Below are 16,700 nucleotides of genomic sequence, written 5' to 3'. Positions count from 1 at the left end.
ATCTCTGAGGTCTGTGAGTGCAAGGTCTCTTGCTGGTGGCGTTCCTTCCTGTTTCTTGGGACTTTCTTTTTTGGTGGGTCTCTTGGCATAAGGAATGTGAGCCTGGTGAGAACAGGCTGGACTCTGCATCAGGACACAGAGGCCCTGGAGGGGCAGACAGTGGAGCAAGCAGGGGCTGAATTTACCTGCTTTTTACTCAAAGGAAGCCCCTCACCACTGTCTTCCCTGCCACAGCAGCTCCAATAAGAAGAAAAAAGGTGTTAACTCAGCACATTCCCTGGAACAGCAAGAAGAAAACATCCCTCTTGGTATTCATATAAGTATTAGGACTAGTGTTAGCTGGTTTCTCTCTCCTTTTGACATAATAACTCAAGGTACCCTGGGGATCTCAAGTGCATGGACCAGTGAGTCTGAAGGACTTTGTTCTTTGGATATGAACCCATGGGAAGTGGATGTGTATTCCGTGGCCAAAGTCACTGGCCTCTTTTATTAGAGGAGACAGAAGTGCCCAGGAACCACCCCCAGGCCTGTGCTTCCAGGGACCACTCTCTCTCTTTCCATGTGCATGCCTGAGACGGTTCTGGGTCTTCACTCATCACCATTTGCTCTTCTAGAGTTGATGCATCTACTGTATACTTGCAGGGGACCCGGTGAAGAAAGAAATCCAAGAACCCACGTGGGTCCACATAGAGTGAGGTTGCCTCCAGACAGGCACAGGAACCCCGAGCCTCTTAGCCACTGCCAGAGCCTGAGACTGGGGCACTCACATGCAGACAAATGCATGGGACTTTAGAAGAAGCAGGGTTGGAGGGAGGAGAGGAGGGCATGGATGGAACGCAGGGGTCACTGGAAGCTTCAGGGCCAGAGGCACTTGGGAGTGGGGAAGGCATCATCAACAGAAAGGTCAGAGCTCCTTCCATGCCCTGAGGTCACAGCGGGTGTCCTTCTCTCCCAGCTCCTCCCTGGGCTCTTGTGTCTGGAGTCAGGGCTGGCTCAGCTGGGGTTCTTTGGTGAGTGCGAAGGACACAGGGCACTCAGGGTCTCAAGTGCAACTTTTAAAATGATACTCAAATGAGAGGTTTCACACAGTGGCCTCCTGTCCACAGATCCCATGTCTTCTGCTGGACTCCTGGGGGATTTGCCCAGCCAGGGACATGAGGTATTTTACATTTATCTGCCAAGTGCAAAACATCTTAATCTATAAGAGGCCAGCTCCATCCTGGAGGGTTGTGACTTTCTAAGTGCTCACACCACATACACATATATGTACATACCATGAAGTCATTGCAGAGATGCCCTCTGGGCCTGGGGTTCTCTCACAGAACCCAGTTCATAAAAGCCTACCTTCTACTCACCTGAGACCTAGAGACATCAGCCACCCCCTGCCCCATTCACCCAGCATTTTTCCTAAAGTGGAAACCAACTCAGAACGCATATAAATGAACACAGCCTCTAACTCATGGACTTAGGGGGAACAGACAGAATGAGAAGACCAGGGTTGAAACTGGCATGTCGTGAAGTGGCACAGGCAGATGAGGCTGGAGAGGTACAGTCAGAGGCAGGGGTGGCCCAGAGGTCATTGGCAGTTTTGGACTGGGGTGGTGAGGCCACCTGAGGCCTGTTTTCCAGTTCCCCATTATGGCCCGGAGGACTTTGATCCCTGAGAGAGGTAACCAGGAGGCAGGGGCAACAATAAGGTGGCCACTGCAATGCCCAGGCAGGAGGTCTTGGCATCACCTGATGTGGCTACAGACAGCCTGGGGACATCCTGGAGGTAGAGACAATGTGACTTGCTCTTATGGTTTTAGGAGTGGGTGTGAGGCCTGAGGAAAAGCGATGGGTTGACGGCACCTCCTAGAGTTTGGTCTTGACTCAGTGAAGTTGGGAAGAGTAAGTGAAGAGCCAGCATGAAGACAACGACTCAAGGTCTTTGTAGGACATTTTAAATTCAAGGCATTTATGTTATTGAGAGAAAAAAATCCAAGAACAATATAACACTCATGAAATAACCCTGTTCAATAAAATTGTAAAGGTGTATACAATTTATTCATTCTTAGGACTCACACGATAGATGTTCCCAGATGCTTCCCATGGACTATATATCCTGCTGGTGTAGGTGGGAGTAAGGTGAGAGCCAGGATTCCAATCCCAGCAGTTTTCAAATCCCAGACCTTCAACTAAGGTCAACCTCAGATCTGGAAGAGGAAAGAGGTGCAGTTTCTTTTCTAATTCCATCAGGATCATTCTGGGTCTGGCCACAGGGCACACTGCACTGTTCTCCCATCTCAGAGGAGAGGGTGGGATCCCAAAAGCCAAATGTGTCCAGATATGTGTTGGCATAATGTTTTAAAAAATAGAGTTTCAGTTAGAAAGGAGGAGTGAGTTGAATATCTATAGCATAGTAAGGTGACTATAGTTAGTAATAATATATTATATAATTGAAAATACTGAGACAGTAAATTTTAAATGTCTCCCCATAAAAAGAGTAAGAATGTGAAGTGGTAGGAATGCCAAATAGCTTGATTTCACTATTCCACATTGTAGAGTATGAACATATCAAAACATCATACTGTACCCCATGAACAGATACAATTTTTATTAATAAAATTTTTATAAAATAGACGAAAAAAACCTTATGGGCATCACATAGGAATACCAGTGATTGGTCTCAGGAAGACGGAAAACTGCAAAGATAAAATAAGAACTCAGCAAAGGAACACAAGGTAAAACAAAACTCAATATAAGAGCCAGAAAATGGCAAAAGTCCCGGTCAGAGTGACTTGTCCAAGATTCTTCCAAAGAAACCCAAAGAAGGAAGAAATGGGTGCTAATTCCAAGTCTCTGAAATCCTCTGCTTTCCTGGAATATCTAATGACTATTCTACCTGCTAATTAAAGAAACACCCCTGTCAATATTAGACAGATCAATGAGACAGAAAATTAACAAGGATATTCAGGACTTGAACGCAGCTCTGGACCAAACAGACCTAACAGACATCTACAAAACTCTCCACCCCAAATCAACAGAATATACATTTTTCTCAGCACCACATCACACTTATTCTAAAATTGACCACATAATTGGAAGTAAAACACTCCTCAGCAAATGTGAAAGAATGGAAATCATAACAAACAGTATCTCAGACCAAAGTGCAATCAAATTAGTACTCAGGATTAAGAAACTTACTCAAAACTGCACAACTACATGAAAACTGAACAAGCTGATTCTGAATGACAACTGGGCAAATAACAAATTTAAGGCAGAAATAAATAAGTTCTTTGAAAACAATGAGAACAAAGACACAATGTACCAGAATCTCTGGGACACAGCTAAAGCTGTGTTTAGAGGGAAATTTATAGCACTAAATGCCCACAGGAGAAAGGAGGAAAGACCTAAAATTGGCATTGCAATTAAAAGAACTAGAGAAGCAAGAGCAAACAAATTCAGAAGCTATCAGAAGATGAGAAATAACTAAGATCACAGCACAACTGAAAGAGATAGAGACATGAAAAACCCTTCAAAAAATCAATGAATCCAGGAGCTGGTTTTTAGGAAAAGATCAACAAAATAGACCACTAGCCAGATCAATTAAGAAGAAAAGAGAGAAGAATCAAACAGACACAATAAAAAATGGTAAAGGGGATATCACCACTGATCCCAGAGAAATACAAACTACCATCTGAGAATCTATAAACACCTCTATGCAAATAAGTTAGAAAATCTAGAAGAAATGGGTAAATTCCTGGACACACAGATGCTCCCAAGACTAAACCAGGAAGAAGTCAAATGCCTAAAGAGACCAATAACAAATTCTGAAATTGAGGCAATAATTAATAGCCTACCAACAAAATAAAGTCCAGGACCAGAAGAATTCACAGTCAAATTCTACCATTCCTCTGAAACTGTTCCAAACAATAGAAAAAGAGGGTCTCCTCCCTAACTCATTTTTATGAGGCCAGCATCATCCTGATACCAAAACCTGGCAGAGACACAACCAAAAAAAGGAAATTTCAGGCCAATATTCCTGATGAACATCGATGCAAAAATCCTCAATAAAATACTGGCAAAGCGAATCCAGCAGCACATCAAAAAGCTTATCCACCAAGATCAAGTTGGCTTCATCCCTGGCATGCAAGGCTGGTTCCACTTACGCAAATCAATAAACATAATCCATCACATAAACAGAACCAATGACAAAAACCACATGATTATTTCAATATGTGCAGAAAAGGCCTTCGATAAAATTCAACACCCTTTCAGGCTAAAAACTCTTCATAAACTAGGTGTTGATGGAACGTATGTAAAAATAATAAGAGCCATTTTGACAAAGCCACAGCCAATATCATACTGAATGGGCAAAAGCTACAAGCATTCCCTTGGAAAACCGGCACACTGCATGGATGCCCTCTCTCACCACTCCTATTCAACATAGTATTGGAAGTTCTGGCCAGGGCAATCAGGCAAGAGAAAGAAATAGAGTATTCAAATAGGAAGAGAGGAAGTCAAATTGTCTCTGTTTGCAGATGACATGATTGTATATTTAGAAAACCCCATCGTCTCAGCCCAAAATCTCCTAAAGCTGATAAGCAACTTCAACAAAGTCTCAGGATACAAAATCAATGTGCAAAAATCACGAGCATTCCTATACATCAACAATAGACAAACAGAGAGCCAATCATGAGTGAACTCCCATTCACAATTGCTAAAAGAAAATAAAATACTTAGGAATACAACTTACAAGGGATGTGAAGGAGAACTACAAACCACTGCTCAATGAAATAAAAGAGGATACAAACAAATGGAAGAACATTCCATGCTCATGGGTAGGAAGAATCAATATCGTGAAAATGGCCATAATGCCCAAAGTAATTTATAGATTCAATGCTATCCCCATCAAGGTATCATTGAGTTTCTTCACAGAATTAGAAAAACTACTTAAAACTTCATTTGGAAGCAAAAAAGAACCTATATACACAACACAATCCTAAGCAAAAAGAACAAAGCTGGAGGCATCATGCTACCTGACTTCAAACTATACGACAAGGCTACAGTAACAAAAACAACATGGTACAGTTATCAAAACAGATATGTAGACCAATGGAACAGGACAGAGGCCTCAGAAATAATGCCACACATCTACAACCATCTGATCCTTGACAAACCTGACAAAAACAACCAATGGGGAAAGGATTCCCTATTTAATAAATGGTGTTGGGAAAACTGGCTATCCATATGCAGAAAACTGAAACTGAACCCCTTCCTTTCACCTTATACAAAAATTAACTCAAGATGGATTAAAGATTTAAATGTAAGACCTAAAACCATAAAAACCATAGAAGAAAACCTAGGCAATACCATTCAGGACATAGGCATGGGCAAAGACTTCATGGCTAAAACACCAAAAGCAATGGCAACAAAAGCCAAAATTGACAAATGGGATCTAATTAAAATGAAGAGCTTTTGCACAGCAAAAGAAACTATCATCAGAGTCAACAGGCAACCTATAGAATGGGAGAAAATTTTTGCAATCTATCTGTCAGAGAAATGACTAATATCCAGAATCTACAAGGAACTTAAACAAATTTACAAGAAAAAAACAAACAACCCCGCCAAAAAGTGGGTGAAGGATACTAACAGGCAATTCTCAAAAATAAAACGTTTATCCAGCCAACAAACATATGAAAAAATGCTCATCATAACTGGTCATTTGATTTGCATTTCTCTAATGCAAATCAAAACCACAGTGAGATACCATCTCAGGCCAGTTAGAATGGTGATCATTAAAAAGTCAGGAAACAACAGATGCTGGAAAGGATGTGGAGAAATAGGAACGCTTTGACACTGTTGGTGGGAGTGTAAATTAGTTCAACCATTGTGGAAGACAGTGTGGCAATTCCTCAAGGATCTAGAACCAGAAATACCATTTGATCCAGCAATCCCTTTACTGGGTATATATCCAAAGGATTATAAATCCTTCTACTATAAAGACACATGCACAAGTATGTTTATTGCAGCACTATTCACAACAGCAAAGACTTGGAACCAACCCAAATGCCCATCAATGATAGACTGGATAAAGCAAATGTGGCACATATACATCATGGAATACTATGCAACCATAAAAAATAAGTTCATTTCCTTGGCAGGGACATGGATGAAGCTAGAAACCATCATTCTCAGCAAACTAACACAGGAACAGTAAACCAAAACACCTCATGTTCTCACTCATAAGTGGGAGTTGAACAATGAGAACTCATGGACACAGATAGGGGAACATCACACATCAGGGCCTCTCAGGGTGTGGAGCACTAGGAGAGGGGTAGCATCAGGAGAAATACCTAATGTAGATGACGGGTTGATGGGTGCAGCAAACCACCATGGCATGTACGTATGTAACAAAACTGCACATTCTGCACATGTATCCCAGAACTTAAAGTGGAAAGAAGAAAGAGAGAAAGAAAGAAAGAAAGGAAGAAAGAAAGAAAGAAAGAAAGACAGACAGACAGACAAGACAAGACAAGACAAGACAAGACAAGACAAGACAAGACAAGACAAGACAAGACAAGACAAGACAAGACAAGACAAGACAAGACAGGGGAGGGGAGGGGAGGGGAAGCAAAGGGAAGGGAAAAGAAAAGAAATACCCATAAAATAGGAAAGCTGGCTGGTCACAGGAGAAGCATGAAAATATCAAGCAGTGATTTCATACAGCGGCAAGAAAAGAGCTTGTAAAATTAGCTGCAAGAATAAGGATAAGCCTTGACCAATAAGATCCGAACAAGCAGGACGGGGCTAAGCTGGCTGACACTGAATTGGTCAGACATGGCACTGGGTTTGACCCTTGCCCTACCCCAGGCCTAATTATACACCCATTATGACAGTAAATCACACACCAGTGCCAGGATGGTTCTGAGAATGCCCATACTTAGTATAAAAATAGGTGACACCTAGCCAGGCCCAGTGGCTCATACCTGTAATCCCAACACTTTGGGAGCCCAAGGTGGGTGGATCACCTGAGGTCAGGAGTTTGAGACCATCCTGACCAACATGGAGAAATCTCATCTCTACTAAAAATACAAAATTAGCCTAGTGTGGTGGCACATGTCTGTAATCCCAGCTACTCCAGAGGCTGAGGCAGGAGAATTGGTTGAACCGAGGAGGCAGAGGTTGCAGTAAGCCAAGATCATTGCACTCCAGCCTGGACAACAAGAGGGAAACTCCATCTCAAAACATAAATAAATAAATAAATAAATAAATAAATAAATAAATAAATAAATAAATAATAGGTGACACTTCAGTTCTAAGAAAACTTCATCATTTCTTCTTAAAATCCTAACGATTATTTCAACCTCTCCTTAGAGATCCTATAAAATTAGAAACCCAAACTCCCTTGTACACAACTCACTCTCCTGAATTGGCCCTCTCTTGAGTATCTACCTTTGCTTTGCAATAGACACTTCTTGCCTTTTGCTTCATTCTGCCTACTTCCTAAACTCTTTCTTGCAGCGATGACAACAGTGTGGACACTGGTTGGTGATTGAGTCTCTGGGTACCTGGAGATGACCTAATCACTATGGCAATAGTCAGAGTCTAAAAATCACACCAGATATTACAATTCACTCTGGTATTTCTTGGGGGAAAAATCCAGTAACTTTGGCCCCATATCCCCAAAGGGCATCACTCAGCACAAACTGATAAGCAGCAGTCCTACCACTGGGTTGTAAGTATGTGGCTTTATTTCTGGGTTCTCTATTCTGTTCCATTGGTCTATGTCTTGACCTTCATACTGGCACCATGCAGTTTTGCTTACTATTGCCTTACCATATAAATTGAAGTCAGGTAATGTGATGCCTCCACATTTGTTCATTTTGCTTAGGATTGCTTTGGCTCTTTAGCCTCTTTTTTGGCTCCAAATGAATTTTAGGGTTCTTTTTGTAATCCTGTGGAAATGATGTTTGTATTTTGGTGTATGCAATTTTTAGATTGATGTTTGATGTTTGCAATTTTTAGATTGCTTTGGGCAGTGTGGTCATTTTCACGATATTGTGTCTGTCAATCCATCAGCATGGGACGTTTTTCTTCTTTTTTTGTCATCTATGATTTTTTTCAGCAGTGTCTTGTAGTTCTCCTTGTAGAGATCCTGCACCTAATGATTAAGTGTATTCCTAGGTTGTTTTTGTTATTGTCAGTTTTTGTTGTTGTTTTGCAACTGTCGTAAAGGGATGGAGTTCTTCATTTGATTCTCGGCTTGCTTGTTGTTGGTATAAAGGGGTGTTACTGATTTGTACATACAGATTTTGGACCTGAGACTTCAGTGAATTCATTTATCTCATCTACGAGTCTTTTGGTGGAATCTTTCAGGTTTTCTAAGCACATACAATCATATCATTGGCAAACACAGGTAGTTTCACTTCCTTCTTTCCAATTTAAATGTCCTTTATTTCTTTTGCTTACCAGATTGCTCTGACAAAAACTTTCAGTCCTATGTTGATTACAAGTGGATAAAGTGATCATTTTTGTCTTCTTGTAGTTCTTAGTGGGAATACTTTCAACATTTCTTCATTCAATATGATGTTGCATATGGATTTGTCATTTTTGGCTTCTATTATTTTGATGTATGTTCTTTCTAGGCATAGTTTGTGTAAGTGTAGTCCATTATTTTACAAGCTTAGATTTGTATTCTGTTTTACCTGAGTGCGTTCTGAGATTTGGCACCTATTTTACCTGACATAAGTACAGATGCTCTTGCTGTTTTTTGGTTTCCAGTTGCATGGTATACTTTATTCTACCCCTTCACTTTCCATCTACATGTATCCTTATAGATGAAGTGAGTTTCTGGAAAACAGCGTATAGTAGGGTCTTATTTTTATACTCATTCAAAGACCCTATGCCTTTCACTTGCAGAAGTGAGATAAATTATATTCATTGTTTTTATTGATAAAGGCTTAGTACTCCCATTTCATTTCTTGTTTTTTGGTTGTTTAGAGACTTCTCTCTTCCATCCTTTTCTTATTGTCTTTCTTTGTGTTTAAATTTTCTCTTCTGGAATCCTTGGAATGTGACTTTTCTGGCCAGAAACATCTGTGGCTGGGGGCAACTTTGCCAGAGTTTTGATGGGGTTCTCTGGGTTCATTCTGCCCATGCAGCCTGGTAGACTATGCTTGACTCATGTTTTAGGCCTGGAGCACATGCCTATTAAGGGCGGGTCAGGGGTAGAGCAGTGAGGGGTGTGTGAATGAGCAGGGGGTCTGGCCACTTTGGACAGTCACTGGCTGCTGCTGCAGCAGTGGGGCAGGCAGCTCCAGGTGCCAGCACGGGTGCCAGATTTCTTGAAGGCTGCAAATGAACCAGGCACAGCACAAGCAGCTTCCATGGTTGTCACTGGAATACACAGTGACACCAACACTGAAAGCTTGGAAATGCCAGTAACTGCAGAACCCCCAGAAAGGAGGCACAGCCCTGGCTCAGGAAGCTCCCATGTCTGGGCCCCTGGAAGAGTAGTCGCTCTTCTCTTTTTCTCTTCACCTACAACTTGGTGAGCAAGGGCTCTGTTTCAGCTTTGTTTGTGTTATTGCTCTTTTAGCCCCACCATTAGGCAGGTCCCAAGTTCTTGTTCTGTGACCAGGAAGAATGAATTATGCAGACAAGTGGAAGGTGAGTGAGATAAAGAGGAGTTTTACTGAGCAATAGAACAGCTCAGAGACCCACAGTGGGTAACTTCTTTCTGCAGCCAGGGTGTCCTGATGAGTGTTCAGCTCTGAGCAGACAGGAGGCGCTGGAGTGGGTGACCCCTCTCTCCTGGCAGGGTATTCCATCATCACCAGTGCTCTCAGTAGAGAGGAGGCCCTGGAGTGGGTTGCTGCTCTCTGCAGGAAAGTCATCTCATCATCTCTACAGCTCTCAGCAGAGAAAAAGACCCAGAGTGGGTTGCTTGTCTCTGCAGGAAAATCATCCCAGTAGTGGGTAGTTCCTCTCTGCCACTGGTCTTCCTGATGTTCTCCCTGAGTCTGGGGGTTTTTCAGCATCAGACTGGAGAAAGTATGTGCTCATTGGGTCATAGGTGGCCATGAGCAGGCACAGAAAAGGCAACATATGCTCCCATTCTGATCCGTAGGACTGGTGGCCTAGCCTACGGGCTTCAGGCCCTCCTTGGTCAGAAGGTGGAGCCTCACCAGTGACCCTCACCTTCCTGTCCAGGATTCTGCCTCCCTCCCACCACCAACCATGTTGCCCAAGTCACTCGTACCAAGGAGCATCCAAAGACCAGCGCTGATCTGTCCGCAACCCCCCCTCAGCCCCCCTTCTATACTCATCAGGGCCCAAAGTCCAGAGGGTTCAAGGCAGCCATGGGATGCTGTATCAGCACTGACCAAAATGTCCACAGACCCACCTGGGCTGTGACAGCATCCGGGCTTGACCACAACCACACCCCAAAATTAGAGCAGGTGCCATGAGAGACCAGGCGGTGGGAACAGACACCCTGAAGCTGAAGGAGAAGGAGGGATCTCCTGGGCCCTCAAGAGCACTGGGGGACCTCAGTTGGTAACTGTGACCTGGGCAGATTCAGTTGCACCTTTGGAGCTACTGCCCTGCCAACTCGGGAGGACCAGGACTCCCTCTTGTCCCAGGCTCCCATCAGCTCCGAAGTGTACGCAGCCTTGGCTGTGCCCTCTCTCTGTGTTTCCCCACAGAGAGGACAGGTGAGATGCAGGTTCACAGCAGCTCTGGCCAACCCCACACAAACAAACCCAATGTTCCTGGGTGTGGTTTAACAAGCCCCAACTGTACTCTCATCCAAGAGCTTGCAGGCTAACAGCAGGCAGTGGGCAGTGAGGTAGAGGCTGTGGTGGAGACTCCAGACCTGGGTCCAGGTTCCATTTTGCCATGAGAGGGTGTGGGTGGCACAGCTGGCTGCCTCAGGGACATGGAGCACAGGCCTGGCTCATGACCCTGCCAAGGGGGGGGGCCTCCAGGAGTGGTTCATGGTTCCCAGGCCCAGCAATCAGACTCCATGGTCTCCCCTACAGGGGGCAGATCTTGGAAAAACAGGCTGGGGTGGATCCGCATGGAACCTCCCTTCAAGACCCGGGAGCTTGACACTGTTAACAGGATGGCACAGTGGCCAGATAGCTCGACAGGACATTGAAGCAGGTGCCACTTGTACTTCTCACCCTGGCCCGCTGATGGATGGCCCCAGCTCTGCTTTCTGGGCCTGGCATCCACACTTCTTGTGCGAGCGGGGCACCACCCCATTCCTATCTTCTCCTTGGGACCCCTCTCTGCCCGTCCCTTTGTGCCTGACCGAGCTGCTCCCTGCAAGCAAAAAAAGGAAGAAAAAAACTGATGACTGAAGAGAAGTAAAGAATGGGTGGAGATCATCTGCACACCTGTTTTCCCAGCACTTTGGGAGGCCAAGGTTGGTGGATCACTCGAAGACAGGATCTTGAGACCAGGCTGATCAACATGGAAAAACCCCGTCTCTATTCAAAATACAAAAATCACCCAGGCTTGGTGGAATATGCCTGCAGTCCCAGCCATTTGAGTGGTTGAGGCATGAGAATCACTTGAGCCCTGAAGGACAGGATTGCAGTGAGCCCAGATTGCACCATCACACTCCAGCCTAAATGACAAACTGAGATTTTGTCTCCAAAACAAAACAAAGAACAAGAATGGGTGGGAAATACTCAAAATGATCTAATTTTATTTGGTTGCTTTGATGTTCTACAACTGAAACTGAATCACAGACAAATTAGTATTTCATTATCTTTCCATCAGTAACTCAATAACTAGAGATTTCTGATGGATAAATTGCACAACAGGTTAAAAGTTTTCATTCAGGTGCTCTTTATTTCTGATATTCCTTGGTAACCATCCTTGCAGGGATAACATTCTCATCACTGTAGAACTTTAGCTTCTCTTTCCGACTCTAGGACACGGGTCCCTGAAGTTCTCATTGACGTCACCTCAACATTTTCCTCCAGCCTTGCCCCCTGCTGTTATGTATTTTCCCTCACGCTGAGCACTTGCCTGTGCTTCCTTTAAGTTGCATGTGGCCTGGACACAGTCACTCATGCCAGTAATCCCAGCACTTTAGGAAGCTGAGGCAGGAGGATCCCATAAGCCCAGCAGTTTGAGACCAGCTGGAGCAACACAGTGAAACCCTGTCTCAAATTGTCTTTAATAAAAATTTTGGAACTATTAAAAAAGGAAATAAGAAAAGAGGAAAATAACTTGCACCTACATAGTAGGTTTTAGTGTCCAAGTGCCTGGAAGAGAACATTAGATTTATCTACCCTGCTAGGCACGCCTTCCCTAGCAGCAAAGATGGAGCTCCAGTTCCTCAGACGGTGATGAGCCACAGGAAGGGCAGGGGGTGGGGCCAATGAAGATCCTCTTGGGCTGCCTGACTTCCCTCAGTGTACACATCAGCTCAGCCCGAAGTGGGGTGAAGATCTCCCAATTGACACGAACCAAGGAATTCAAACTCTCCTCAGGGGCAGGATACGTCTCCAGGCTTAACTTGCTCAGCCCGCTGGTGTGGCGCAGCAGGTCCTTCAGGGCGCCCATAGACATACAATTTCTGCCAAAGTAGAAGGTGGTGAGCTGGGAGCAGTGGCTCAGGCCAGGCAGGATGGCACTGAGTTGGGAGTAGTGGATCTGACAGCCCTCCAAGATGAGGGTTTCGAGAGAGGCAGCAATTTTCTCTAGCAGAGCTCCTAGGGGTTCAAGACTGATGCGGAACAGCAGCACGTAGCTGAGATTCAGATGCTTTAGGTAACTGAGGCTTGGGTACTGGGAGAGACACTTCATGTCTTCTTCCAATAGGTAGCCATAAGTTAATTCCAAGTTCTCCAAGGGGTTCTGGAGGCACCTGTGGAGATCAAGAAGTTAGTTCTGGGCAATGGTACAAGTTAGATGAAGGTAGTGGGGAATAACCTCAAGGAAAATGGCTGCGTCAACCAAACACAACTTTGTTGCCACCATCTGATGATGGTCCTCACGCAAGTTGCTGCATGATGAGGACCCTGATCATTCACGGGCTGTCCCATTTTAGCCTCAGCACTTTCACCATTGCTTGTGTGATAGGTTCAAGGCCATAAAATCTCTAAAGCCTTTTTTTTTTCATCTTTTAGCAGAAAACTTCATCTCTGGGCCACAGGTACCCAGTGGGAGATGTGCACAAAGAACTCAACTGAGCAAGGTCTAGGGACATCAGCTAGGGCTACATGTCGGCAGGGGCTCCCTGACATGCCTGCATCTGCAAACCAACTGTCACTTTTTACCACTCTCACGCCTACTCCCTCACCTCCATCCCGGAAGCACGCATTTCCCATGTCAATTACCTTTCCTGGAGTTCAAAACAACCTTTTACAAACAGGGAATCAGAGACAGGATCATTCATGATCACTAAGCCGGTGAGGACAGACCTTCTATTGTGAAATGGACAGGTTTGATGCGCTTTCCCTCCTTTCATACCCTCCTCTATTATCTCTTTGACATCGTATCAACTTGAAACACACTTTCTAACAGGAAATTCACATGTGCACCCCCAATAGAGCTGAAACCCCCACTAACTAGCTTGTACATGATGTCCCTCTCTAGCTTCTACCCCAGGTGACCCCTCTGCCCTTATTGGAGTGATCCTGTGATAGCCACTCCAGGACATGGAACACTGAATGGGACAATGTGTTGATATTCTGATGTCCCCTTCACTGTGACGTTGCCACTGGCTGGCACACAGTACATGCCTTCTAATGTTTGCTGTAACAGAACAAGGCTATGCTGTGATCTGCATAAAGTGCATGATCCTTTCTCACCTGATCAGCTGTTCCAGGTGCCCACTGAGGAAGGTGATCAATTTTATTTTAAGCAACTGGAGGTGTTCCAGCCTGAGGAACACAGAGCTGAATTTGGCGACTAACCGTCCTTCGAGTTCATTATCTGACGTGTAATGATGGCACCTGGAGAAAACGAGTTTGCGAAGATTCTTCATCTCCTTCAGGTAACAACGAAGCTTTCTTATCAGACGTGGCCAGGACATGTTGCGAATTTCCAGCTCTTGAATACTATTCAGGTATATTATTTTCAATGACTTTCTGAGATATTTAATCGGCGTTAGATAATTGACCAGCTTACTACAGCACAGGTGTACTAAACCTCTCCTTTGGTAAACCCACTGAAAGAGGTATCTCAGGCATTCATCCTGGGGTATTTCCTTGAGGCAGATGTCTATGAACACCTTTAAAGGCTGGTGCTCTCCCATCCTTGGACAGTCCTCTGCTGTCTGCCTCTTACTCATGGTCTCTGGGAAGCAGGACAGGGCCCAGGCTCCAGGCCATATGGCCCAGAAATTCTCGTCAACATCCCGCAAATCCAGCACCTGAAGTTTCCACCTCCTGTAGGTAAAGTAAGGGAGAGACTCAGAATTTAGAAGGACCCATCCCTGACCTTTGCTTTCATTCTCATCCCATAAATCAGCTGCTCCTGTCCTCAGTGCTCCGTGTTCTCTTTGTCTTTTCTCAATCCCTGTTCCCTTTTGATTCCCTTTTGATTCTGACTTTTGATTCCCCACTTCTATTCCCTTTACCTTCCACTGAGTAAAGGCAGGTTTCTGTTCCCACAGTGGACCCTGTATGGTGAGCAGTCCTGTCTCTGAGGATCTGGACAGTGGCCAAAGCCTCCCTGATCTTCCTCGCCAACACCATCAGAAGACTCTGTGCCACACTTGGGCTACCTCTCTGCCTGACCCTGCTGTTCTTTCCCTGGACACCTGAGCCCTATCTACCAGCCCTCCTGGGTCACCTCACCTGGGGCGATCCTTCTGTGTAAGCAGCATATGAAGCCCTTCCAGCAATGCTTTTAAGGTCTCCAAATGAAGCGTCCTCATCAGTGATCCCAGAGGGAGGCAGGTGAAGGGCCAGGCCTGCACCATCACCGTCAGAGTCTGGAAGTGTCTCCTGTGGAAGGCCTCCATGAAGAGTGGGAGATAGAGCACCCTGGGCAGCTCCTCCATGGCAGAGATGGACAAGGCCTGGTCTCTCAGCAGGCTCTGCCCTGCCAGCTCCAGGAGTCTGGGTGGGGCCTGGATGCTCATCCTGATAGATCTGCAAGGAAAATCTCTAAAAGACAAATCCAGGGAAAATGTATCACTCTTAGGGCAAACACAATCATCTGCTTCTACTGGTACCAGGAAGAATGTCTTCCAAACACCAATGAGGGAGGGGTCAAGGAGACCACTGGCTTGTTAATTTTCCTCCATTGCTCCACTGAATCCCAGAACCACCGGACAGTGCCACTGAGGATCCTGAAAGCCAAGCTCTACCTCTTTGAGGAAAAATTTCTTGTCACTTACCACCCTAAACAATGAGAATGAGAGTGTCCTGTGGGCCCAGACAGCCTACATTCTCAGTTTACACCATAAACATGCTGGGGGAACACTAAAGGGACTCCCTAAAATCAATGCCATTATTTTTTATTTTGAAAATTTTCTACCAGAAATGGACCAGGTGCTGTGGCTAATGTCTGTAATCCCAACACTGCTGGATGGCAAGGCAGGCAGATCAATTGAGGTCCGGGATTCGAGAACAGCCTGGCCTACATAATGAAAAGATGTCTCTACTAAATATAAAAAAATTAAGAATCATTTGACTCCAGAAGGCAGAGGTTGCAGTGAGCCGACATCACACCACTGCTCTCCAGCCTGGGTGACAGAGTTGGACTCCGACTCAAACAAAAACAAATTGATAAATTAATTAATTAAAATGTTAGCCAGGTGTGGTCATGCATGACTATAATCCTAGCTACTCTGGAGGCAGAGGAAGGAGAATCACTTGAAGCTCAGAGGCAGAGTTTCCAGGGAGCCCAGCTCAGGGCCCTGCACTCCAGTCTGGGTGACACAGTCAGAATAGATCCCAGAAAAAAAACAAAATAATTCACTGGAACTGTAAAAGTGGTGTGATGGTATTCCACAGCATTTGGAAGGTATGTATAGAAATGCTAACTGTAGCTGGGCGCAGTGGCTTACTCCTGTAATCCCAGAACTTTGGGAGTCTGAGGTGGGCAGATCTCCTGAGGTCAGGAGTTTGAGGACAGCATGGCCAACATGGCAAAACCCTGTGTCTACTAAAAATACAAAAATTAGCTGGGCATGGTGGTGAGTGCCTGTAATCCAAGCTACTCAGGAGGCTGAAGCTAGAGAATTGCATCTAACTAGGAGGCAGAAATTTCAGTGAGCCAAACCACACCATGGCACTGCAGCCTGGGCAGCAATAGGGAAACTCCATCTCAAAAAAAAAAAATTAACCAGAAACTGTAAAAGTGCTACCACGCTATTCTAGAGCACTGTAACTCTAAGATGAAGGTTCCAATAGACATCACTTCCACATACTCACAATTACCCACTTTTGGACGGATCCTAGGGGCAAAGATAAATCCTATGATCTGAGCAAAACAGCACTCTTTAGATTGGTGTGTGGGATACCTTTAAGGATTTTATGAAAATGAAAGCACACTTGGAGAATCACAGTAACACCAAGTCCATGAACTGTAATTGAAGGGCACAAAAACAAATAACTTCAAATGTCAAGAAATAAAAATTCATCTCACTGTAAATTTTTAATATATTTTTTAAAAACCTGCTTCGATAAGAATTTTTAAATGACAAAAACCAAGCACAAATCACAATTTGATGGATGAAGACA

The 16,700-nt window shown here is 44.6% G+C and overlaps 1 protein-coding gene across 2 annotated transcripts; it reads right to left on the bottom strand.

Moving 5' to 3' along the window:
- Window positions 1–12,312: 12,312 nt before the first annotated feature.
- LOC101144003 (PRAME family member 1) lies at window positions 12,313–15,094 on the bottom strand. Of its 2 annotated transcripts, XM_004024682.4 has the most exons (3): window positions 14,808–15,094; window positions 13,818–14,396; window positions 12,313–12,871 (listed from the first exon to the last, which is right to left on the bottom strand). In XM_004024682.4, the coding sequence occupies exons 1-3, from the start codon at window positions 15,092–15,094 to the stop codon at window positions 12,313–12,315; spliced, it is 1,425 nt and encodes a 474-aa protein (XP_004024731.2). The 2 variants fall into 2 exon arrangements, with proteins under 2 accessions (XP_004024731.2, XP_030862697.3); XM_031006837.3 differs by lacking the exons at window positions 13,818–14,396; window positions 14,808–15,094 and adding an exon at window positions 13,344–13,474.
- Window positions 15,095–16,700: the final 1,606 nt, after the last annotated feature.

This window comes from Gorilla gorilla, chromosome 1 (genome assembly GCF_029281585.2).
Source record: "Gorilla gorilla gorilla isolate KB3781 chromosome 1, NHGRI_mGorGor1-v2.1_pri, whole genome shotgun sequence".
Taxonomy (NCBI): Eukaryota; Metazoa; Chordata; class Mammalia; order Primates; family Hominidae; genus Gorilla; species Gorilla gorilla.
This window is presented reverse-complemented; position numbering and strand designations above follow the sequence as displayed.

Bases quoted from the DNA above. Each gene is read 5' to 3' on its own strand.
- LOC101144003 (XM_004024682.4), bottom strand. From the start codon at position 15,094: ATGAGCATCCAGGCCCCACCCAGACTCCTGGAGCTGGCAGGGCAGAGC. The intron at 14,397-14,807 runs GTGAGGTGACCC...CTTTACCTACAG, and splicing joins ACACAGAAGGATCGCCCCAG to GAGGTGGAAACTTCAGGTGC. The intron at 12,872-13,817 runs GTGAGAAAGGAT...TGATCTCCACAG, and splicing joins CACCTGGAACAGCTGATCAG to GTGCCTCCAGAACCCCTTGG.